Raw genomic sequence first — 25,827 nt, forward strand, 5'->3', positions numbered from 1 at the left:
TAGAGATGGGATTTCACCACGTTGGCCAGGATGGTCTCCGTCTCTTGATCTTGTGATCTGCCCGCCTGGTACTCCCAAAGTGTTGAGATTACAGGCGTGAGCCACTGTGCCGGACCTTGATATCTCTTTTTAATACTTTCAATCTCTTGACCAAAAGAGAGGAGAGATGTGTGCTCTATCTAGAGGAACAGAAATTGAATGCATACACATCCAGTTAAAGTTAAAATCTCTTTTGTATCCTTCCATGTAGCAACTGTTGTCTTCTACCTCCCCTGCAATCCCATGGAAGCACATGGATCTCTGCATTTTCTAAAATGTTAACAGTGGTTTTACAAGGGGATTGCAGCTGGCTTCTCTGTCACTTAGCCTAGGTAATCACATAGAAGTCCTTGCAACTATGGTCACACTCAAAAGTGAATGAAAGGAAGTAAATCATTGCTTTTCCTTATTCAAAGTCACATTCTGAGTGAGTCTAGGTAAAAGAATGAGAAAATGAGCAAATCACCTCTTCTAACTAGTAAACTCTAAAGTCCAAAATTGTAATTCCTTAGCGTTCTGTGTTTGACCTGCCAACCTCCCAAATCCACTCCCCCATGAAATTCCATGTGGCTCTTCTTTCCCTTCTCTGTAGAAAATTATCGTGCTATAATGCTTGAGTTAAAAATCAATGTCCTGAAAGCAAATTCCAATAGTAAAGGTCAATATCCTGTTCCCTGCTAATTCAAGCGAAATCCTCTGCCTCTTTCTGACCCCACTGTATCCTCTCCACCCCACTCTGCATCAAATCCACTTTTTAGGACTCTACTTCTTCATCTGCCTTCCCCATGTAGATTGTTTGTGTTTTAGCTCCTTTAGTCTGACACATGGTAAGTACTTAATCATTTTTTAATGAAACTACTTTTGTTTTAAACAGGACTCAACTGGTGCATCTCGCCTTTCTGTAGCAGCAGCATCTATACCTCTGCACATTCTAGACTTTCGAGCTCCTGAGACCATTGAGAGTGTGGCTCAAGGAATCCGTAAGAACTGCCCCCTTGATTATGCCTGCATCATTGATGTTGTGAAATCATCAGAAATGACATCTGGAAACATTGCATTTATAGTGGAGTTATTAAAAAATATTTCTACAGACTTGTCTGATGATGTTACTCGAGAGAAAATGAAGGTATTCTTTGTTAATAATTAAAAAATGATGTTTCTCTTAAAATTTTCATTTGAATACTTTCAAATGTACTTTCCAGGGCAAACACTACAATGACAGCAACCATCACAGCAACAGCAGGCATTTCACTTCGGTTTGGGATATTGATTCATTCTAGTTTATGGAAGTTTTCAAGAAGTTAAAACATTTTGAATACCTATCTTTGTACACACTTCACATTTTCAAGAAAATGTCACATAGTCTAGTGATGGCAGTGAGTAAGATGGACTGTACCTTTCTAAAACTATATTCTTTAGAACAGGGGTCCCCAATACCCGGGCAGTGGATTGGTACCGGGCTGTGGCCTCTTAGGATCTGGGCTGCACAGCAGGAGGTGAGCGGAGGGTGAGCGAACATTACCACCTGAGCTCTGCCTCCTGTTGGATCAGCTGCAGCATTAGATTCTCAAAGAAGCAGGGACCCTATTGTGAGCTGCCTATGAGATGGAGGTAGGTTGTCTGCTCCTTAGGAAAATCTAATACCTGATGATCTAAGGTGGAACAGCTTCATCCTGAAACCATCCCCACCTCCGCCACCCAGAGTCCATGGAAAAATTGTCTTTCATGAAACTAGTTCCTGGTGTCAAAAAGGTTGAGGACCACTGCTGTAGAACATAACCATTCTGAGAAATGTTAATGGAGATTCCGTTTTTAAAAGGGAGATCTGTAGCACATCAGTTGTAGGAAATTCTGAGTTAAACAAAATTAAGCAGGTTTCTGTACGGCACAACTTGTCAGAGCGTTTAATGTCCTAATGAACTTTGGAATTCTTTGTAAGGCAGGGGAGATAGGGACAGGGTGTGCAGTCTTTATCAAGCTTGGATGACCAGAGAACATACCTCCACTCTCCTCCATTAAACAATCATTAAAATCTAATGGGAAACTTGAGTTCTACACACACTGCAGTCTGAAGATGCTGCCCTGGGTGCAATAATAAAGCAGGCAAACCTTAGTTGTGATTTTTTTTTCTTTTTTTTTGCATTATTTTACTTTTCTTCTTTCTGTGTGGCCTTACTAATGTGGGATTCTAATACACAGGGAATTTGAAGAGAAATATGCCAAATAAGATTGGGTAACTTGATCTTTAGAAATTTCAGGTTTTAGAAATCAACTTTGTACAACAGTGTGTAAATCCTTAGTAAAACGTTCACCTTTCTCCATTGCAGAGCTATAGTGAAGTGGCCAACCACATCCTGGACACGGCAGCCATTTCAAATTGGGCTTTCATTCCCAACAAAAATGCCAGCTCGGATTTTTTGCAGTCAGTGAATTTGTTTGCCAGGCACCTCCACATCCACAATAAATCTGAGAACATTGTGAATGAACTCTTCATTCAGACAAAAGGGTTTCACATCAACCATAATACCTCAGAGAAGAGCCTCAGTTTCTCCATGAGCACAAACAATACCACAGAAGATATCTTAGGAATGGTACAGATTCCCAGGCAAGAGCTAAGGAAGCTGTGGCCAAATGCATCCCGAGCCATTAGCATAGCTTTCCCAACCTTGGGAGCTATCCTGAGAGAAGCCCACTTGCAAAATGTGAGTCTTCCCAGACCGGTAAATGGTCTGGTCCTATCAGTGATTTTACCAGAAAGGTTGCAAGAAATCGTGCTCACCTTTGAAAAGATCAATAAAAGCCGCAATGCCAGAGCCCAGTGTGTTGGCTGGCACTCCAAGAAAAGGAGATGGGATGAGAAAGCATGCCAAATGATATTGGATATCAAGAACGAAGTGAAATGCCGCTGTAACTACACCAGTACAGTGATGTCTTTTTCCATTCTAATGTCCCCCAAATCAATGACTGACAAAGTTCTGGACTATATCACCTGCATTGGGCTCAGTGTCTCAATCCTAAGCTTGGTTCTTTGCCTGATCGTTGAAGCCACGGTGTGGTCCCGGGTGGTTGTGACGGAGATATCATACATGCGTCACGTGTGCATCGTGAATATAGCAGTGTCCCTTCTGACTGCCAATGTGTGGTTTATCATAGGCTCTAACTTTAACATTAAGGCCCAGGACTACAACGTGTGTGTTGCAGTGACATTTTTCAGCCACTTTTTCTACCTCTCTCTGTTTTTCTGGATGCTCTTCAAAGCACTGCTTATCATTTATGGAATATTGGTCATTTTCCGTAGGATGATGAAGGCCCGAATGATGGTCATTGGCTTTGCCATTGGCTATGGGTGCCCATTGATCATTGCTGTCACCACAGTTGCTATCACAGAGCCAGGGAACGGCTACATGAGACCTGAGGCCTGTTGGCTTAACTGGGACAATACCAAAGCCCTTTTAGCATTTGCCATCCCGGCGTTGGTCATTGTGGCTGTGAATCTCATTGTGGTTTTGGTTGTTGCCGTCAACACTCAGAGGCCCTCTATTGGCAGTTCCAAGTCTCAGGATGTGGCCATAATTATGAGGATCAGCAAAAACGTTGCCATCCTCACCCCACTGCTGGGACTAACCTGGGGTTTTGGAATAGCCACTCTAATAGAAGGCACTTCCTTGACGTTCCATGTAATTTTTGCCTTGCTCAATGCTTTCCAGGTAAGTTCCAAGAGAGAGATTTCTGTGTTACTCTGGCTACACCACAAAAAATGACTATGATCTGAAATTATAGAACACAAAATGTTCTCTCCACTTCCTTTTATATCTTAGGATTATTTGGCTATGGCATCTCTGACTGTTGATTGTTAAATTGAATTTAGCTGACCAGGGTAGTTGGGTGGAAATCTCCTTCCTTCTTTCCTCACTGATCCACCTGTATCCCTACTAAAGTTTCAATCTTAGAAGAAGCCAACCTTCACTTATAGAGGACTATTGTTTGGTCAAGGATATGTGAAGCTACATGTTATGCCTGAAAACAGGTACATTTTTTATCCTTTCTCCAGTGGTTTGGGAATTCAGTGAAATAACAACCACTTTCTATATTATGAAAAGATGGGCCTTGCCACTCACTTTGGGTGTTAGCCAGTCAGGAGTTCTCATACCCCTTCCCTGCTAGTCACATTCGTAAAATTGAGAGCTGTGAAACGAGAAATGATTTAGAAATGAGATTCTGGTCCAACCCATTCATTTTACAGGTATGGAATCAAAGCCCAGAATACTTATGGGATGGGTACAGGGTCACCCAGCTAACAGCTATCTGTTTATAGAAACAGATCTTGCCATATGTTACCTGATCTTGGGAATGACACTTTTCTCTGGGCTTCAACTTTCTCATCTGTAAAATAAAGATAGGCATCTAGAATGATCTCTATTGTCTTTTCCTACTCCAGCATACTGGGTTTGGCAAGATTGTTCCTCTCAAAGTTGTTTTACTGTCTCTTGGCTACTAAGCTTACACTTTTGGGAGGCTATCATTGACCAGACTGCTTTTCATGCCCACAAGTAATAGAAAATTTGATGAGTCCATTTTCTTGATTATGCTTTTAATCAGAAGTTGGCAAACTATGGCCTGCAGGCTGTTTTTGTAAGTAGGGTTCTACTGGTAGCCAGTCATGCTCGTTTGTTTACAGTTTTCCTTTGACTGCTTTTGAGTTACAACAGCAAACTTGAGTAGTCACAGCAAAGACCGTATGGCCTGGAAAGCCTAAAATGTTTACTATTTGGTTCTTTGCAGTACATTTTTTCCCCACTACTGTTTTAAATAATATAACCAATTAAACAGCAAAGTATTCCTATTAACATGTCAGTATTATTCTGTTTAAAAGCATGATACAAAATAGAAAGCAGCCTTTAAAGAAATGCCAACTCAGATCAATTATATATCTTACTCATAATTCTATAATAACTAAGGAGCACACTTATTCTACTCTTTCTGTTGCATTGCTTTACAGTGAAATCTTTGACATGAGGGATTTTTTTTTTTTTTTTTAAATCAAAGCCTCTGGGACTTTTGATAAATTACCCCACTCTTGAAGTTACTCTGGTGAGTAATGATCTCATCCTTCCTTACTTTGCAACTTAATTAAACCCCAGGAAATTTTGCTGTGTATTTCTTTTTCAGTTCATTTGTGTTTCTCTCTTCTTGACAGAAAAATACCCAAATGTTTCTAGTTATATACATTTCTCTTTTCTCAACAAGCTCTCCCTGTGACTTAACATCTAAAATTTTAATCTGATGAGTGTTTCTTCACCATGAACTCCCCTTAGATTGATTGTGAAAAGACCCTAGCCTTATAAATCTCTGCTTTTATGTAGAAATGTTTTTTTTTTTTTTTCCACCAGCTTAGAGGCCTTGGCTGTCTATTTACTGACTTTTAACTCCAACTCAAAGTAGACTAGAATATAAGTTTCATTTTCTTAAGACACCTTCCATGATTGTGATTTTGAATTACAAGTTTCTGTCACATGTTACTGTCATCATGAGTAGAAACAGCTACCTCTATATTTGGGAAGAAAGTAACATAACTGCATAAGGCTGAAAACTGTCCTACATCTGTAGTCATTCAATAAATATCAATAACCCTCCTGCACATTCCTGTGCAGGCGATGATCCTCTTCCAAGGGTGGGGGCAGACTCAAAGGAACACCCATCAGTGCATTATTATCTGCATTAGTGGAAACTGAAGTTTCTAATGTCCAATAACTGCCCTAGGAGGTATCTAGAAGAGTGGTATAAAAATAACAGCTGAGATATTTTTCAAAAAACCATCCCTCATGAGTCTGTTGAATTTTGCCACAGGGTTTTTTCATCCTGCTGTTTGGAACCATTATGGATCACAAGGTAATTTGAATTTGCTTCCTCCTTATCAGTGATTTGCATGAGGCTGGGGGAAGCAGGAGGATGAAGCAGTTTTGATTGGAGAGCATAGTCCAGGGGAGTTGAGTTTGTGAGGATAGTTTGAGGAATCAGCTGTGAAAAGGAAAAAAAAAAACAACAAAACCAATATTCTGTCATTTCTTGCTCTTTATCAAGTCAACAGGAGGCTCTTTATCAAGTCAACAGGAGGAGTATTGCTGGTGAAAAGAATGGAAATCATAATCACAATTTTAATGTTAATACCAAATCCGAAATCTAATTATAACTGCATGCTAGCTTTTATCCAAATCTTGTTACTTGCCAGTCACTATGCTAAGTCCTCTGATATTGCTTCTGCCAGGGTTACTGGTCTTAAAGTTTCAGGACAGGCATCTGAGCCCTGGCCATTCTGTCGTTTCTTCCAACATCTGTGTGGTACTTCTTACTGTCGTTGCTTCTTTAGATAAGAGACGCTTTGAGGATGAGGATGTCTTCATTGAAGGGGAAATCAAGAGCAGCTGAGGTAAGCCTTCCCCTTTTAGTCTCAGGCCTGGAGGGTCCGTGTCCTCACCAGTTATGCAGAGACAAATACCGTAGCTCAGTACTCAGGATCTGCGGGCAAAGAGGATCAACAGAGCATACTTCATTCATTTCTTCATTCGATAAATTTGGAGTATTCTGCTAAAACTGAAGGTCAGCGGAATATACCCTTCAAGAGAATGCTTCATATTGGATGTATTTCAACTTGACATTTGAACCCATCAAGATGGGACCACATGAACTCAGGATCATAGATTCGTAAAATGTGAGAACTGTGAAATGACAAATGAGTTAGAAATGAGATTCTAGTCCAACTCATTCATTTTACAGGTATGGAAGTCAAAGCCCAGAATACTTATGGGATGGGCACAGGGCCACCCAGCTAATCAGTAGCAGAATCACAACAGGGAACAATTGGCATTAAAATCTCTTTCCATTCTCCTTGAGACTTTTTTGAGTAAACCATACTCTCTTGGATTGGAGTATCTGTGTATTTACAGATCTTGAAGACTTTGAGCTTTGCCATCAGTCTCTTAAAGCACTAAGTAAAATTGCTGATACTACTTTATTAATTAGAAGTTATTTGTTTAACTTACAGATTCACATTAGGAGCCCCTTCCTTAAAAACAAAAACTTTTTGGATACATTGATAACTACCATTTATAGTTAGATAGCATTGAGTGTGACTTTTAGTATCATAGTTTATCTATTCTAAGGTAGGCATTTTCTTCATCTTTTAATGTTTCTGAAATTGGAATGTATCTTATATTCAATGGCATGTCATAGTTTAATTGGAAAGTTTTGTTTCTTTTTATTTTTTAGCAGAACATAAAAATAATGATGTAGCTTACACTTCAATTCAGTGAAATATGATAATTTGGTTCTGTGTAGCTATATCAGTGTGGGTACTCCTTTTCATGTATTCATTTTCACATGTTTATCTCTAGAGAGGGATATACATTTAGTCAATATCATTACTTATTACCACCACTGTTATTTTTCCCCCACTTAGAATGCATCATTAAGCCCAACCAATGGATCTAAATTAATGAATCGTCAAGGATGAAATGTGAGTATTAAAAATACAAAGAGAAATTTCACCTGCAATTTGTATCAATCCACCAGTGCCCCTTGTGACCACACTATTGCCTGCTATGTGATGCCAGAATGAGGTAGGAGGGGAACAGGGGGACATATTTTTCAGAGAATGGAAACATCTTGATTGTCTAGCACATAAATGAAAGTATGTACATTTTCTTTAAAACCTATGTCATCTCAGCTTACATGACCAAACCCATCACACCTGCTGTCCACAGTACTCACATACCTTAATTCCATCTTGTCAGTGAGTAGTAACACTCATAATAGCCCCATTGTTGAAAAAGAACACTTGATTGATTGGAATCACAAAGCATCAGGTCTGTCTTTCCTAATGAAGTGGAATCCAGAATCATTCCTAAGAGGGTGTGGGTGGGTTGTGGCAAATTAGCTACCTACTCATAGCCAACCCCTGAGACATATTTCTACACAGGTGAAACCAGGGGAGAGCACACATTAGGCAGCCAGGAAGCAGGAGAATAAGTCACAAAAATGGCAGCCAGAAGCCTGAGAGGTACTGGGGGAATGTGGGCAGGGATGATCAACCTTGGGAATGGTTTTGCTTGGAGAGGTTTCATGGCCTTTCTGCATTGTTATAGAAGAGTCTCAGACTTTCAAACAAAATACCATTTGGCAGCAGCCACATCCTTTTTATATTTCTTTCCTTTTCTGAGTCATGGTCCATATATTGAGCAACGGGCCAAAACAAGGGGTTGAATCTCATGGAACCAAAGACACTCTGAGTTGGAAAAACCTTTAAGGGACATCCATGTTACAGACCCTGCAAACCATATGCTGTGCTGGTATGGGAGGTACAGTCCCAGGGAGAGGGAGAGAGAGGAGGAGGGCTCTGTCGTATACATGGAGTGGCATGTGTGAGTGCTGGGAAAATGGGGAGAGGAAAACATAGGCCTGTTACCCTTAATAATTGTCCTCATATTTGGAATTTTATGGGAGAACTTTACAAAGGTTGATCCTCCTGCTCGCTGCCCATTTCCTAGTCTGTCAGCTTCCTCCAGGATGAAACATCTCTCTAACATTTCTTAATTTGCCACTAATAGAGAGTCACTAATTCAAATGACCTATTAAAAACACAGCTGGCCTTTCTATTAAGGTCCTAATTAAACAACCGCTTGTTTTAGGTTTATCAGAACTGTCTCAGGTGGAGGAGGCCCTGCCTTTGGGGGATACTGTGTCCAGCCTTTCAAGGGAAGAAGTGCGTAGTGAAGGCCTTATCTCCAGCTGGTTGGGGATCCTTAGTTGGCTGTGGTCCGTGTTGGAGAAACACAGGAGAAGTCAAGATCAGGAGCTACACTAACTAGGGTTGGGGATGTACAAAGGAGTCTGCCAGTATTAGAAGGAAGTCCAGGAAGGAGGTGGAATGCCCTTACAATACTCCATGATGAAGACTTCATCACGTAATTCTCTAACTATCAACTTGCACTATTTTTGAAGCTGTAAGAGGTAGGCGAGGAACTGAGGACTGGATTCTTTGAGCATATTCCTTGTAGGTGGCTCTGTGCCTATTGAATTTTCTCAGTATTGGGTCCTATGCTTTTCACATCTGGACTCACATGGTATCAGAAGGGCTCTATAATCACAGATGGCATCATGGTAGACCGTGTTGAGGACCCAACAAAGATTACAGTACAGGGCTAAGAAATTCACACTAGATCATCCTTCAAAGTCCAAAGTGGAGGGTAGCAGCACCAGGGGGGTCCCTCAGCAGAGAGAGGGGCCCCATGCACAGGGTTCAGGGCAAAACCCCAGGCACACTCGGGTAATTTGGTAAGCACCAGGAGTGGTGGTGGTCCAGGGCAGGGCTGAACCATGGGGGAAGGCAGTGTTCCAGACCTTCACGAAGAATACAGGATTGAAGGCTGACCTGGTCTCAGCCTCTCAATCTGAGAAATGGGTTGAGAGGTCAGAATTGGACTTGCAAGGAGAATTGAGGCTTCCAGTGTTGGGGGACCCTCCTCATATCCCAATGGACGCAGGTCAGAATTGTTCTTAGAAACAGAGTTGAGATAGGTCTGTCAGGTGGTCCCAGGGTCAGGGAAGGAGGACTGCATAGGTGGAGAAACAGGGAACTTAGCTTTGGGTATAGATTCTCATTGGAGGACCCCATCTTGGGAGGCAGGGGAGAGAGGGCCATGACATTCTGTTGGAGGCCACAGCTCCACAGCACCCTCTGTTGTTCATATCAAAGGCAGGACAAGCAGGCTGTTAGAATCCAGGGGCACCAGGAAGGCTGTGGGTTCCTCCAGTGTCTTCCACATATTTGTTTATGCCTGTTTAGTGTTGGTTTATCACTAAAAGGATACAGAGTTTTTCACTCCACAATAATAAATGAGACTGGTTGAGCAAATACCCCGAGGGAAGCAACACGGTTTACAATGTAAATTCACAGCAGCAGAGGCATTCTAGAATCCAAGTTCGAACAGCAGAGGAGGAGGGAGGGCACTGAGCACCAAGTTTAGGGTGGAAGGAGCAGCCCAGGGAAGGCAAAGGCACAAAAAATTGCAGCTGAGAGCATTGCCTTTTTGCTGTGTGACCTTGAGGAAATTACTCAATGGCTCTGTGCTTCATTTCATCTTCTGTAAAGCAGAATTAATAATAGTACAGGCCTCCCAAGACAGTTTCAGGATTAAATGAGCTAACACATTAAAAGCCCAGTGCAAGCTGTTATTCTTGCTATTAATTGTTTTTCAACCATATTTCCCAGGCTGCCCCGTTTTTGATGGACGTCCTGAGACCAAGTGGGGAGATTGGGAGAAAGAGGACATGGAAAGCAGGCTGGAGTGAGGAGGAATGGTCATGCTTTCTTGGAATACTTTCTCTTCTTGTCAGGAGTGACTCCAAAGCTCTTGGTCTGCTGAAGAAAAACTGAGGATATCATTTGCTGACTGAGCTTTAAGGAGGGTGATTTATGGACCATTTGACCTACCCGTGCCCTGCAAGAGGCTGGCTTCTTGGTCAATCTTGGCTAGATTAAGAGTCAACCTGCAAGCCATTTTATGGTCTCGTTGGCCAGCTGGGGGCTGTGGGGCCCTGCTGGGCTTGGTCGTCTTTCACTCTTGAGGTCTGCTGTGTGGCTCCATAGCTCAGTCCTCCATCACTCTGCGTGGATCTTGGGTACTGTAGACAGTGAGGGTTAGATCCAATTTTAGGAGTAGGGTTGGGGGTGTGAGTGGGAGCGTGGGGTGGCAGGAGGAACAATGAATCTGCTTTGGAGACAGTTAAGTCATGGTACGTTTCCTAAAGATAGGGAACAGAAGAAAAGTAAGAAAACTGTTTAATATGCTGATTTTTTTAGTCTATTTTAGACCTTGAGTAAACTAATTTAGCTTCTAGGATCCGAGTTTCCTTATTTGTGAAACAGGAAAAAAAATTCTTGTAGGTATTACTATTTGTGTGTTTGAGTCTACCTGCATGTATTTGTGTTTGTGTGTGTGTGTGTCTTTTAAAAATACTATATATAAAGAAGATTCTGTTTGTTATTTTAGACATAAAAATGAACATATGTACCTTTCACAACTTGCTCATGTGTGAGTTCATTTGAGATGAGCTTGTCCATTGGTACCACACATTCTTGGGCACCAGTGCTGCTATCAGTCCACCTCAGTGCATTGACCATACCTGTAGGAGGCCTGAGAATGCAGTCCTGCCATGCGTTCACAGGGCGGGAACTTGGAAATATTTAGCAAAGAGCACTAGCGTCTTTCAGGGATTCTCAACGAAATTTCTATCACCAATTTGGCTTTATAGTGAGGCATTCAGGACTGAAGATGGGTATGCGCATGGGTAGAGCACTCTGTTCAAATTGTGCAAGTTGTAAAAGCCGATTAGTGGTCATGTTTTTTCAAAAAACAAACAACAAAACAACTGAATGAATATCTCTTTGCAGGGCTCCTGTCAAAATCTGTAGTATTGGTTTAGAAACAAGATAAGATCTGGTTTCAAACTAAATAGTAATTATTTAAAGGGTGAAAATTCTCAGTCAATTGCAAATTTTTCTCCTCTCATGAAATGAAAATAAAATGTCCATTAGAGAGACATGAATTTAACTTTTAGATGTATAAAAGTTCTTTAGCATTAATTTATTGATTCACATTTCCTTTCTGACTCTTGCCACTATAAAAACAACTTGTATTTCTCTCAATCCAGAAATTCCTGAGCATTATGCAATTCCAAGCCAAATAATTGCCTTTGGTTTAGTAGATTTATTTGATACTGTAACAAGGCCAAATCTATAATTTCCATATGCTAATACCATTTAGTCTTCTTTCTTTTCCATATTTTCCAAAGCTTTCCATCTTTGTAGCACATAGTAAGAGAAATGTAGTACTGGGTGCAGTCAGTTCTGCAATAAGGCCACATACGCATTTCAAAAATCACCTCGCTATGCAAAATAGGCAATAAAAACCACAGAGCTTATGGGGAAAATGGATTGGAGATAACACATGCAAAACTTTGTCAGAGACACATTAAAAAAGATAACTGAATAAAAATTATAGCACAGTTTTACTCATGCTAAGTGGTCAAGAAATATATAAATACAACTATATATATATATATGTATATACACACACACACATACTTTTCATTGAAAAAGATCTGAAATTTGCTTTTGGAAGTGGTTGTCAAAAAGGTTGCAGCTTGTTAGTTATTGTGAAGGAAGGTTATCTGACATTGATAGAAAGTTGTAACACCAGAAGTAAATTGGTATAGCTTATAACACAAGCAGTGAATTGAGAGAGCTGGTAGATGTTTGAAGTTTGTGTGTGCGTGCATGTGTGCATGTTTTGTATACTCCTACATTGCTTAATTCATGTACATACAGTTTTCTGGGTTCACCTAATGTTTCTTGAAGATGGTATCACATATTAGCAAACATGAAATTCATGTTATGTTCAAATTATTCCCTAATATATCCATCCAGTTAGAACAAATTCTTGTTTTCAAAACAAGCATTATAGCAGAACTGACTGTATCTCGTGGTGAACCACCATAAAGAACAGTGAGTTCCAGCACTGAAACGCATTAAAAACCACCTAGAAAGCTTCTAAAACCATGAAACCCTGAGCCTTAACCCCAGAGAGTCTGATTCAACTAGTCTTTGAAAAGGGGGGAAAAGAAAACCTTTCTAGGTTGAAGAACGAGGAAAGAGAAACTTCTCACTCAATAAGTTTAATTCAGATAAATAGTTATTGGTTTCTTACTGTATGTGCCTACACTGAGGGGTTCAAGTGGAGAAAATGAAGTCTCTCTTAGTCTTCTGCTTGTGACCAAATATCTATCCACAGAAAAAGATGATATAAAACAGTTTTATCCAATATTGAATTATTACACAAAGACTTGATGTAATGAATATATCAGAGAATTGTGGAACTGGATGGTGATCTCAGAGCAAGTGGAACCTGAGCTGGGCCTAATGGCTGGAAAGGATTTGAACAGATGCTTATTCTAGGCCTGGAGGAGAGCATGAGCACTTCAGAGAGGGAAGTAAAGAGTAAAGAAGGCACTCATGGGAGACCATGCAGACAGCAGCCTAACCAAAGCGGAGGCCATCCTGGCCATAGAAGGAGAGTAGGTCAGATTCTGGAAGGCCTAGCATACCTGGTGGGGGTGATGGGGCTGGATCTGCTATGTGACAGTAAAGATCATAAATACTGCTTACTGCACAGCTTTCTGTTTTGGAGAACAATGGTTAGTCTTATTAAGGAAACCAAAGACTCAGAGAAATGTGGAGAGGATGACAGGGTGGAGTGAAGGGGCTATCTGTTAAGCAGGTACTGCCCAGGCTCTTGGATGACTATCTTGCTGTGATTCCAGTATCCAGGCATGAACCCTAGGCAGAAAGATCTCAGCCCTGAGCCACTCATTTGAAGGTAAATTTTACGGCTATGGATTTCTCCCTCCTGGTAAATGTCACAAGTCAATGACTCAATGGTTGTTGTTCCATTATAGCCTTTCCTATTTGTCCATTTTGCATTGCTATAAAGGAATACCCGAGACTGGGTAATTTGTAAAGAAGAAAGGTTTATTTGGCTCATGCTTCTGCAAGCTGTACAAGCATGGTGCCAGTATCTGCTGGGCTTCTGGTGAGGCCTCAGAAAGCTTGGCATAAGCGAAGAGGAGCAGGTGTGTCTCATGGTGAGAGAGGAAATGAGGGAGAGAAGGAGGTGCCAGGTGTGTTTTAACAATCAGTTTTCATGTGAACTAATAGAGTGAGAATTCACTCATTACTATGGGGAGGGCACCAAGCTATTTGTGAGGGACCCATCCCTATGACCCAAATACCTCCTGTTAGAGCCCGCCTCCAACATTGGGGATCACATTGCAACCTGTGACGTGGAGGGGACAAACGTCTAAACTATATCATTCTTTAAAAAGAAATCAATTTTTACCTGCATACTGTGGCCAGGTGGTATTTTGTCATCTTGTTCTACCTCTTTACTCATTTCATTCATTCCATTGGCAGATCTGGCTGAAAGTTTGTATTGTAAATGGAAGGGGCAGCTTTTATGTAGGTTTGTTTTTGCAATTCAGCTCTTTGAGAGATAGCAATCTGCCTGGGGAGTGGAGAACTGGTTTTCAGAGTCACAGGACCTTGGGGAAACAGTCAGTCACTGAGTGGCACCCCTGAAAGAGGCAATCGGAGAAGGGAGCTTGCATTCTGCCCAGTTCCCACAACTTCCTCTGGGAGGGGGCCTGTGCAGATTTAACAGCCCTCAGTGCAGGATGTGATGAGCTGGCAAAGAAAAGACTTTAACTGATAAAACAAATGAAGAATGTTGAAGCTCATGAAACAGGAAACAAGCATGTGCAGAAGAGTGCCACCCTTCTATATGATATGGGTATTTTAAGACAGTGGATAGAACCTTTTTTCAGACACATAAATGGGGTATGAAAGTCAGGGAGTAAAGACTATGAACATCTACACCTTTAGACCTGGGGACTTTTGGAGAGAGTGGGCTGGATTGGGGCTTGTCTCTGTGATGCCCATTATACATAAGCACTGTAGGCCAATGGAAAGAAGCTAGGTTTTGGAGAGTCAGGCATGTCTGGCATTTCAATTCTATCCTTTTCACTTTCCAACGGGTGACTTGGGCAAGGTATTTAGGCTCTTGGAGTCTAATATTTAGTCTAAATGTTTATCTATAAAATGATAACATAAAACACACCTTACGGTATGGTTTAGAGTAAAGAAGCTATGAAAGCATCTGCTCTCATGTCTAACATATGGTAGATATCTGAGAAATGTTAGTCCCCCTTCCCCATATCTCTATTTTTCTGGGGATGAGGGGATAGTGGCAGTACTAGAGAAGTGGAATCCGGGATTTATGTATTAAGACTTTTATTAGGCTCAAGAGCAAGAGTTAGAAGAAACCTCCAAATGCCCTTCTAGTGATTAGGCCTGATTCAGAATAGGAAAAGGGAAAGAGTTTCAGAGCAAGGAACTGCTTCAAGAAAAAAAAAAAAAAAAAAAAAATATATATATATATATATATGTATATATATATATATATCTGTGTCTTGAACCTGGTTCAAGAGAGTGAACCTTATATGGGATAATATTAATTTTCAGAGGAACCAATTGTGTGGAGAAGACAAATTCCATTCTTGAATGATTTTAGTAACTTAATTGTTCAACGCAAAGCAAGTTCTGGGGGAGATTAGTGGTAAAAGCTTGCTCTCTGAATGCTAAAATTCTAGCTGGAGTGATGTCCCTACAGGTGTATTAAAATTAAGAAGATAAGCCTTTGGGATAGGTAACATGACCTGTGCTTCAAGACATTCAGCATCTCTGTCTTGGTTTATCTATCTATAAAATGATATTTGAAGCATGAGCCCTTCCTATATGTTGTTAAGGGATGAATTATGTCTCTTCCAAAATCTGTTGTTGAAGTTCTTATTCCCACTACTTTAGAATGTGCATACATTTGGAGATGGGGCTTTTAAAGAGGGAATTAAATTAAAATGAAGCTGTTAGGGTGTGCTCTTGTCCAATGTAATTGATGTGCTTGTAAGAAGAGGAGATTAGGCGACAGATAAGCACAGGGGAAAGACCATGTGGAGACACGGGGAGAAAACAGCCATCTACAAGCCATGGAGTGAGACCTTAGAAGATGTCAACCCTGCCAACACCTGGATCTTGGACTTCCAGCCTCTAGAATTATAAGATAACAAATTTATGTGTGTGGTTTTTTTTTGTTTGTTTTTTTTAGAGACAGAATTTTGCTCTTGTTGCCCAGGCTGGAGTGCAATGGTGCAATCTTGTCTCACTGCAACCTCTGCCTCCTGGGTTCAGGTGATTCTTCTTCCTCAGCCTCCCAAGTAGCTAAGATTACAGGCATCTGCCACCACGCCTGGCTAATTTTTGTATTTTTAGTAGAGACAGGGTTTCACCACGTTGGCCAAGCTGGCCTCGAACTCCTGACCTCAGATGATCTGCCTGCCTCGGCCTGCCAAAGTGCTGGGATTACAGGTGTAAGTCACCATATTCAGCCAATAAATTTATGTTTTAAGCTACCCAGTCTGTGGTACTTTGTTATGACAAACCTAGCAAGCTAAAATATATGCCTAGAGATATTTTTAGATGAATGAAATGCTTCATGAGAATATGTATTTATTTCTTGGAACAAAAAGTGGATACAATGCATTATTATCATTACAAGTCTGCACAAACAGTTTATTCTTAGCTCCACTGTAGATTTTTTATTTTCATTTTCAAAATAATATGCCAATAATAGGGTGGATTTTATTTCAGGCAATTCTAATCTAAATATTTGTTGAAGTTAGCTATTTGCAAGGAGCATGAGAGCAGCTAGTATAGTATAGTAGTTATAAAGACAAACATGATGCAGTGCTGTACTGCAAGGAGTTTGTTGTGAAAATGGCCATCCATTTATATTCTCAAAGCAATTATCTTGAAGAAACCAATTATAGTGGATATGGTGAGGCACTACCATGACCTTCCTTTCAGGATCAAGTCACTCATTCCCCCAGCTTCCAGGAGTGTTGCTGGCTAATGGCTTACAGCTGTTCTCAAACTGCTAATAAAGACATACCCAAGACTGGGTAATTTTTAAAGGAAAGAGATTTAATTGACTCACAGTTCAGCATGGCTGGGGAGGCCTCACAATCATGACTGAAGGCAAATGAGGAGCAAAGGCACGTCTTACATGGTGGCAGGCAAGAGAGCTTGTGTAGGGGAACATCCTTTTATAAAAGCAGCAGCTCTCATGAGACTTATTCGCTATCATGAGAACAGCACTGAAAGACCCACCTAATGATTAAATTAACTCCCACTGGGTCCCTCCTACATCATGTGGGAATTATGAGAGCTACTATTCAAGATGAGATTTGGGTGGGGACAAACCACATCACACCCTAAGCATTGTCCTATAAGAACTGAAGTAAACTGCCTCTCCCTATATCATGCCAAGGTCAGCTTGCATGTAATGATTGAATGACATTAACCATAAAGGCCTTGCTCAGTTTGGAATATTTCTGAAGGACCACCCATCTCCAGAGCTTCCTGTGGGATCAGCAGTGGCCACTGTTCATTGCTTCATAGTTCAACTCTTCCTTCTTCCCCATTTGGCTGCTTTCATTCACCCACAGAAACACTCCCCAATAAACTTTATGCAACTAAACTTCCATCTCAGATTCTGCTCTCCAGGGAATGTGAACAAGGACGCCATTCATAGAAAACTATTTTTATTGGTATACTAATGATATTCTTTGCTCAGAGTAAGTGGAAGTAATTGATAGTCTGAATGTTTTGCATGATAGACTGTATGTTGACGAAAATTTTCTGACATTAGAGAACACGTGCTCAATGGAAGTAGGACTCACTTAAAAAAAATAAGCCACATAGCAGCCAAATAAATCTGGGATCCAAATATTTTGAGTTACTAAGCCATTATTAGGGGACTGCCCATTAGTGACCTTGCAGGCTGCTGGAACTATGTAAAGAGAAAACACAGGGCTGACTGTGGCTACCCAGGATAAATGCACCTTGAGATATGATTGTTCACCCCAGGAATGGGCCACCCATTTCTGAAGGAGCTCTGATATTAGTGCACAAGCAGTCTATGATCTAGTGTTCTTGGTTTTCAGAGTGATTTATCATAAAGAAATCAGGAAATAAATCAGGCTCTGGAGTATGTTCTGAGCTCTGAGAACACCTGAGTGCCACCAGTCATGTGACCTAGGGAAAGTCATAACTCTTCTGTCCATCTGTTTCTTCACCTGTCACCATGGACAGAGTGGAAAAATGGGCTACAATCAATCCTGAATCTCCAAGTCCCTAATCTGCTGTTGCCACAAACAGGAACTGCAGAGGGGATGTTTCAATCATGTCTCTTTTTCACAAGGACTTCTTAGTGCAATAATATTCCCATGAGGAAGTCAGTCTTGGTGAACAGGGCTGGACCATGCACTTGGGATCTACAAGGACACCTTTGTCTTTCTGGGGTAAGGTCACATGTCTTTCTTGGTTTATTTCCTCTCTAATCTTCGCTCTCTGTTTTCAAAGAAAAGTGTTTCAAGTATAAGTGAATCTTTCTCTGTAGACACTGAAGCAGTGGCTTAAGTTGCAGACTCAAGGTTTCCTGCTTAAGGTTTCCTACTGCAGTCTACTTGAGTCACCTCTGAATCATGCTCTCTGCCTAGAATCTTCACCTTAGCCCTTACCTCCTAGCCTCTGCACTGTTATACTGAGGTCTTTTATCAACTTTGCCCACTTTTGAGCCAATGCCAATAATTTGGAAAGCATGCTCAGAGTTTCATGCACAGCAGTGATGAGGACCTGGGATTTGCTACCATCAACCTGGTTTAGGCGAGCTGAAGATGAGTCCAGGGTTCTGGGTGTCTTCAGCCTGTTGTTGTTTCCTTTATCTCCTGTATTGGCAGGGTCTGGTTTACTAAACAGCTGTCATGTTGTGGTTAGTGTCCTAATCTGAGTTGTACCTTATAAGACCAGAGCTCTCACACCTCCTCTGGGCAGCTTCATTCTTGGGTGCTGTCCCATGCTCTGGCTGAACCTTGCTCCATTGGTCAGCCCCCTGAGATCACTACTCCTGGTCTGGCTGCTATACCCTGTGAAGTATCCTAGACCCCTTAGGCAGTGCTCATGGCCAAGTCAAGCCCTGGCTACTCAGCCTCTCTGGGCTCTGAGAGTTGGGTAGCTGCTCACTCCACATAGGACCAGTCCTCTAGGTAAGTGAGCTCAGTCCAGCTTCTTGTTCATTCCCATAAGCTTCCTCTGTTGAGGTCTCAGAAAACTTCAAGGAAGAGCTGCTTCTTTCTTCCATCCCCTGCCTTGCCGTCCCCTGCTGCTGCTATCCAGCCCTGTCACCAAAGGGAGCTAAGTGGAGAAGATCTGCACATAAAAAGTCCCCTCAGTAGCGTTAAACAAACCAATTATTTCAAATCTTATTTTATGTTTTAATCAATGTGTAAATGAGGGTCTCCAATATGTAATGATTCTGTTTTTCCCCAGTGAAGGTCACTTCATCTTAAACTTCAGGATCAACCTTGCCTTAGGCTTTAGGACTGATTTTGACCTTAATCAGAAGGAAGTATAAGAAGTCTTTTTCATTATGAGCTGGGTGATTCAATATCTGATGAAACTCCTTGCTTACTTTGATCATATGCCTTGGTTGTAATGGGGCTTCCACCGTGCTCCTGGAACCAACTTTCCAAATTGTACCAGCTCTAATAATGACTCTGTGCCATGTATTGATCGTCCTTTCTGATTTTAAGTCCATATAAATCTGGGCCTTCACCTTGCTACCTTGCTCCAGTCTTTCCTTTTCCCCAAGGACTGATTCCCAGATCCCTCCCCGACTTGAGTAGGAGTCTGCTCCCAGATACCTTAATCACATACTTGCCCACTTACTAGGAAACCCTTCTTATCTCCTACAGGAGCTCCTTCTTGCATGACATTTGCTTGAAATACCATCTATTTCCTATTGTATATTTCAAAAGACATTTATTGATGCAACATTTATTGAGCATCTTCACTAGACTTTTAATTGTGAACAAAACCCAGTTCCTGTCTTCAAAGAGCTTATAGTCTACAGAAGGAGCGAGACAAATAGGAAATATGAGGAGCAGATCACTGAAAAACATTATTTAAATTGCCAATTTTATCTGCACAGGAATCCCGTGAGGGAGACGTTATTATCTCCACTTTAATAGAAGTGGAAAGTGAGGCTCAGATAGGTGAAGTTGGTTGGTCTGGGTCACATAGGATAGCAAAGTTTTAAACTTTAAACTTTAAAGCAAAGTGTAAAACTTTACTATCCTAAGCCTAACCTTATGCAATGATGAGTCTAAGTACAGTCTGTCAATGTACACAAAAACAATCTGCTGAATTTCGATTGGAATTAATTTAAATTTGTAGGAAGTTAATATTTTTGTAAAATTTTTGTCTTTAATTCATAACATAGTTTACCCTTCCATCTTAGTCTTTTAGTCAATGGGTTTTCTTTAATTTCTCCACATGTTTTGTAGTTTTCTGTATGTCTTGTATATTTTTCACTTTTAGGTATTTGGTGTTTTTTGATATTTTTATTATTTTAAAAGTATTCAGTTTTAATTGTTTTTCTGTCACGTAGAAAAAAAAATTCCCTTCTCTGTGTATTGCTCCTACATCTAGCAGCCTTGCTAAATTTACTTATATTTTCTAATCTCTTAGTTGTAGATTTTTCTATGTATACAATCTAGTGTTAAATGAATAAAGACAGCTCCCTGTTTTTGAATACTCACATCTTTATTTTTCTTGTTCTGCTATTCTTACATCATTTAATTATCTGAATAAATAATGAATAACTAGGATGTCATAGGATGTATTTTTCTCTGACTAATTTCTCAAGTTTCTGTTTTCTTTACTAGATTAAAACTGGGACTTGTTCAGCAATGACCCTTAACTACTCTACACTCTGCTGTCAGCCAGAGTTAGGAGTGGATGCCACCAGAGTTGCTAACAGTCGGAACTATGTAGTTTTTGGAGAGCTTCCCTCTATGATTAACTTATGAGTAAGGGTTTCATTCTTTTCTCTGTAGCTCACAGCAGTCATGTCTTATTAGTATTGCCTTGTATTTATTTCTTTGTGCACAAACAACACCTTAAAAATGAGAGAGAGAGAGAGAGAGAGACTGAGTTTGTTAAAAAGCTTTTCCAAGCCTTATTGTCCTATTTTGCAGCCAGCACCGCCATGATGCCTTGAGAACCTCTCTAGTGTCCCTACACTACTGTGAGGCTTATGGTGTCACTGTAGGAACTAGAAATTAAGTCATAATTAACTTTGGAGAAATGAAATCCTTGCTTTATTCCTATGCTGAAGAAGCCAGCAGTTATTCCTATGTGGGAGAGGTTCAAAATAGAACCCAGCTCCCAAATCAGAGAGCCAAAATATTAGTAATCTTACTTAAGCTTGTCTTTGGCTGGGTACCAAATACTGATACCCCACCCCAAATGATAATCCTGGTATTCACCCTTTAAGTTTTTCTTGTATTTTATTAGTGGAGCAATTGTGGAGAGGCCTAAGATTAAGATTCTTACACAGTTTATACATTGTATAATTCAGATTTTTAGATTTATGGTATTAGACATATACTCACCCAAATAACTTCTTGACTTCATGACTGGTCTTTATTGCCCATTAAAATATGGAAAAATGCACATAAACATCAACACTTATTTCTATGAAGAAGATGGTAAAGGTTATAGATAGAAAACTGGGGCTAGTGACTGAGAATCAAAATTTAGGTTTTCTAACAAGCACGAAACTTTCTCAAGTATATCATTTTTCACCCAGTACACTAATATGATTGCATAGTTTTGAGCAAAAAATTGAGGTATATGGCTTAACAGTTCTAATTATCGGTCTATTTAACAGACATTATCTGTATTTAGTAGACATATAGTTTCAAGTCATGTACTCATGTGTATAAGAAATAGAATTTAAAAAAACTCAACTTAATTTTAAACCTTGCTTCACCTTTAGCAAATATATATATATATATATATATGTATAAATTGAGCCCATTCAAAATAAACTCATTTTCTCTAGGCCAATTTCTATTAGTTCAGGATTTGTCCTCCTTATTCCCTCCCTCTCTTTTCTTCCTAAGATTCCATTTAAGTTCCAGGGACTTCCATAGTTTTGTGTATCAGCAGAAAGGAGGTCTCAAATCTTAGGCTGCTCTATTTATGAGGGCATCTGCCCTGGATCTGTACCATCTGGTCTTTGGGGATAGTCATCACTCTGTCCTAGCATCTGCTGAGATTTCTATGAATATATCTAGACAAATGGCTTGTTTTACTTCTTTCTCCTCCTTTCTTTCTCCTAATTTCCATGTCCTTTTCTCAAGTGTGTGGAGAGGATACAGGTGGTATCTCATGTGTCTCTGAAGTCATGAGAAACACGGTGAGGTTGCTTATCCTCCTCTGCCCCTAATAGCTCCCACAGTCTTTTCCACTCTACACCCCCTGCCACTATGTGTGTTGAATGTTTGTGAGTCTGTCTGTCATATTCCAAAATCCCAGGTAGGGATGGGGACAAGTTTCCTCTTTTCTTGGTCCCCCAAACTTATCATCTGCTTTCTCCCTACACTCTCTGCCAACCTGGGATCTAACCTCAGAGCTCAGGACCTGTCTTAGACACCTTTGCCAGTAGCAAATGGTTTTCCTGCTTCTGCATGTCTTCTCTCCTCCAGCCAGGAGAATCCTAACCTATTTTGTGAATGCCAAAACCCATTTTGAATCTGGAAAAAAAATTCGTCAAGTATTATTTTAAAACTTTTTGTCTTGTTCACAGACTAGTATTTTCGAAATTAAAAAGCTAGGAATTGGATGTTTGAGCCTGGTAATTATGGTAGCTGGAATTGATGTCCACTTCATATCTATCAGCTCAAGTGGGGTGCAGGAGAAGGTCATGAAGTTAAATGGGATTTGTATGTGTGAAACACATTAATACCTCACATTTGTCTGAATATCAAATCATCTAGCCATCCATCCATCCATTCATCCATCCTTTGAATACTCCAGAAAAAAATGTTGATGCTGTTTGACTTCAGCATGTCAGGGCAGAGTATAAAAAAATTAAGACAAGTTAAAAGTTCCAGAACTTATGGTAGCAGTAGTAGACAAAGTAATGACCCCCAAAGATAGACATATTCTGAAACCTGTGATTGTGTTAGGTTACATGGCAAAGGGGAATGAAGGTTGCAGATGAAATTGAATTTGCTAATTAGCTGACTTTAACGTGGGTAAGATTATCCTGGGTTATCCAGGTATCCCCAATATAATTACAAATGTTCTTATAAGTGCAAGAGGGAGACGAGATAGATATAAAGATGTTGTGCTGCTGGCTTTGAGATTGGAGAAAGGGGCCGTGAGTCCAGGAATGCATGTATCCTTTAGAAGCTGGAAAAGGAAAGGAAAAGCATTCTTCCCTGGAGCACCCAGAGGGAATGCAGCCCTGTTGACACCTTGGTTTTAATCCAGTGAGGCCCACTTTCGACTTCTAACCTGCAAAATTGTAAGATAATACATTGTGATATTTTAAGCCAATAAGTTTTTGGTGATTTGTCACAGCAATGATACAAAACTAATACAGTAACTGTGACTTTAGAGTCATAAATAACTTATTAGGCAAATTAAAACTTGGCTAACAGGGCAGACAATTGATTTTAATAAACACTTAGGCGCCACCTGGTGGTTGAAATCTTAGAGTGAGTGACAGCTGAAATGACATCTACCCAAAGCAGTAGAAGTAAAATGCTCCCAGCATGATACTAAGCTTATTGTTTTTGGTTAAATGATTAAAAATAAAAGATGGAAGGATTTATTTGGGTCACCAGATGATACAATGAAGAAAGAAGCTCAGCTTGTAAACATTCAGGAATAAAGCATTTTATGGCAAGGACACATGACAGAAAACACGAAGCCAATGAGACCTGCTTAGGAATCATCATTTGACAGTGATAGGTGACTTGGGAGAACTTTCACTCCACCCAAACCTTATCTCACAAAGTCTATGAAATCTCCATTCTCTCCATATTAGTTATGGACAATTACATTTTCTCAACTGATATATAAAGTATGATGCAAATGTAACATTATTTCAACCAGAAATCACCTCTAATCCTCTCCTATACATAATCTGAGCCTGTTTGTACACCCATGGCCATTCAAAAGTGCAAGGTATCTTGCACCCATTACAATGACTGCTGTGGAAGGAAAATAAAATCTCGGGACTCCGAACTCACTATGCCAAAGGGAAGAATTAAGTTTGGAAACTGAATAGTGCAAAACTGCCTCTTGTTTTGTTCCCAAATAGAGAGCTACAAAGATGCAAGGCCACTTACCTCCCCAGGAGGCCTCCCTCACAATTTGCTTACAATGAAATTCCTTGTGGGCTCCAAGATTTTTACTCTAAAACAGAAATTTTCTTAAATTTCACCCTGACAATGTACATCAACAACTTATATTCATAGTTTTGGGACAAGGACAGGATTGGAAGTCATCCTTCTGCTTGCCTGAGACAAATACATATTTGACTGCTTCTTCTACTCTATATTTACTTTGTCTTATGTCGAAATGCAGATTCACTGAGCAGAAGGCCATACAAATGTGTAGGTGACTGTTTCTCTAGCTCCTCTTTTCATATGTAAAAATGTGAATTCAGTGAACAGTGATCAAAAGCCTCAAAAGAATGCAACCGATTACCACTTTTATCTACTGTCCTCCTTTTTCTTTCCTCTTTCCTCTACTGTCTGCTCTTTCCCCTTTAAATACTGAAGTCCCCAAACCTTCTTCGGCAAAAGTATGGGCTGCAGAGCCAACTGTGGCTAGTGTCTCTTTTTCCCTTGTGCATCCTCAACCTTGGCAAAATAAACCTTGAAATTGATCTAGACTTGCCTCAGTCATTTTTCTTTGATTTTACACCACTATAAAACAAAACATAAAATAACAAGTGTTGGCGAGAATGCAGAGAAGTTGGAACCCTTGTGCATTGTTGGTGGGATTGTAAAATGGTGTAATTGCTGTGGAAAACAGTATGAGAATTCCTCAGTAAATTAAAAATAGGACATAGAACTACTATATGATTTAGCCATCCAACTTCTGGGTGTATATCTGAAAACATTGAAAGTGGGGTCTCATAACAATTCTGTTTACAACTGGCAAGAGGTAGAAGCAACACACATGTATGGAATATTTTATATATATATATATATATATACACGCATATATAAACATGGACTATTATTCAATCCTAAAAGCAAGGGAAACCTGTCACATGCTGCAACATAGATGAAACTTGAGAAAATTATCCTACTTGAGCCAATCGCAAAACACAAACACTGCAAAATATCACTTATATGAGGTCTAGAAAGTAGTTAGATTCATAGAATGGTGGTTACCAGAGAACAGGGGAAAAGGGAATTGTTTAATGGATATATAGTTTAATGGATATATAGTTCAAGCACTAAAAGATGAAAAACTTGTGGAGATCTCTTTCAGAACAATGTAAATACGCTTAACACTACTGGGCTATACACTTAAACATGGTTAAGATAATAAATTTTATAATATGTGTTTATTACCATAATAAAATAAAATGCAGGGTAGTGGAGCATGCACAGGACAGAATGAAGGATGGTGAATCCCCTCTTATAATGGCCATATAGGCCTCTGGCTGAGGCACCACGAACGTCCCTGTCCACTGAACAGGCCGGTTGAAGGCTGTGGCATTTGAACAGGGTCAACATCTGAAGAAGTGAGCCTTCTTCAGACGGTCCCAAGAATTGCCTCTCTTTTGCAATTTTTATATGACACAACTACTAAAGCACAGCTTTACCCTTCCATCTTCTGATTTTCTGCTATTCATTGAAAACGTTCAATTCTCCCGCCAGCCATGAGTCACTTCCTCCTGGTATAAAGATGTGTTCACATTATCCCCAGATCTTTCCATCAGAATTTTTCAGAACATGTATAACTTTATAAAGCCTCTAAATACAGAACCTGAACTTCATCACATAACCTATTGTTAAGGAAACTTGACAGTACTTGAGCCAACTTAACTCTTTTAGGCCTTTTACCAGCCTGCAATATTCCTTATGTTGACACTCTAGAAAGGTATTAAGCAGAGGTAGAGTGTGTGCATGAAATAAGACACTACAGGTTTGAATTCTGGTTCTACCGTTTGCCTGCTGTGTGGCCTT

At 40.2% G+C, this 25,827-nt stretch overlaps 1 protein-coding gene across 3 annotated transcripts in view; it reads left to right on the top strand.

Moving 5' to 3' along the window:
- Positions 1–25,827, top strand: part of ADGRF4 (adhesion G protein-coupled receptor F4) — a 47,888-nt gene that overhangs the window by 16,823 nt on the left and 5,238 nt on the right. The window contains exons 5-10 of one of the 3 annotated variants that reach the window (XM_033217396.1): positions 914–1,165; positions 2,367–3,746; positions 5,887–5,928; positions 6,407–6,466; positions 7,496–7,552; positions 10,307–11,122. In XM_033217396.1, coding sequence (XP_033073287.1) covers positions 914–1,165; positions 2,367–3,746; positions 5,887–5,928; positions 6,407–6,466; positions 7,496–7,549 — 1,788 coding nt within the window. In that variant the 3' untranslated portion in view covers positions 7,550–7,552; positions 10,307–11,122. Of the gene's footprint in view, positions 1–913; positions 1,166–2,366; positions 3,747–5,886; positions 5,929–6,406; positions 6,467–7,495; positions 7,553–10,306; positions 11,123–25,827 lie in introns of those variants that run through there. The other 2 variants (XM_033217397.1, XM_033217398.1) reach the window with 2 other exon arrangements.

This window comes from Trachypithecus francoisi, unplaced genomic scaffold, assembly GCF_009764315.1.
Source record: "Trachypithecus francoisi isolate TF-2019V2 unplaced genomic scaffold, Tfra_2.0 Lachesis_group10, whole genome shotgun sequence".
In the NCBI taxonomy this organism is placed as follows: domain Eukaryota; kingdom Metazoa; phylum Chordata; class Mammalia; order Primates; family Cercopithecidae; genus Trachypithecus; species Trachypithecus francoisi.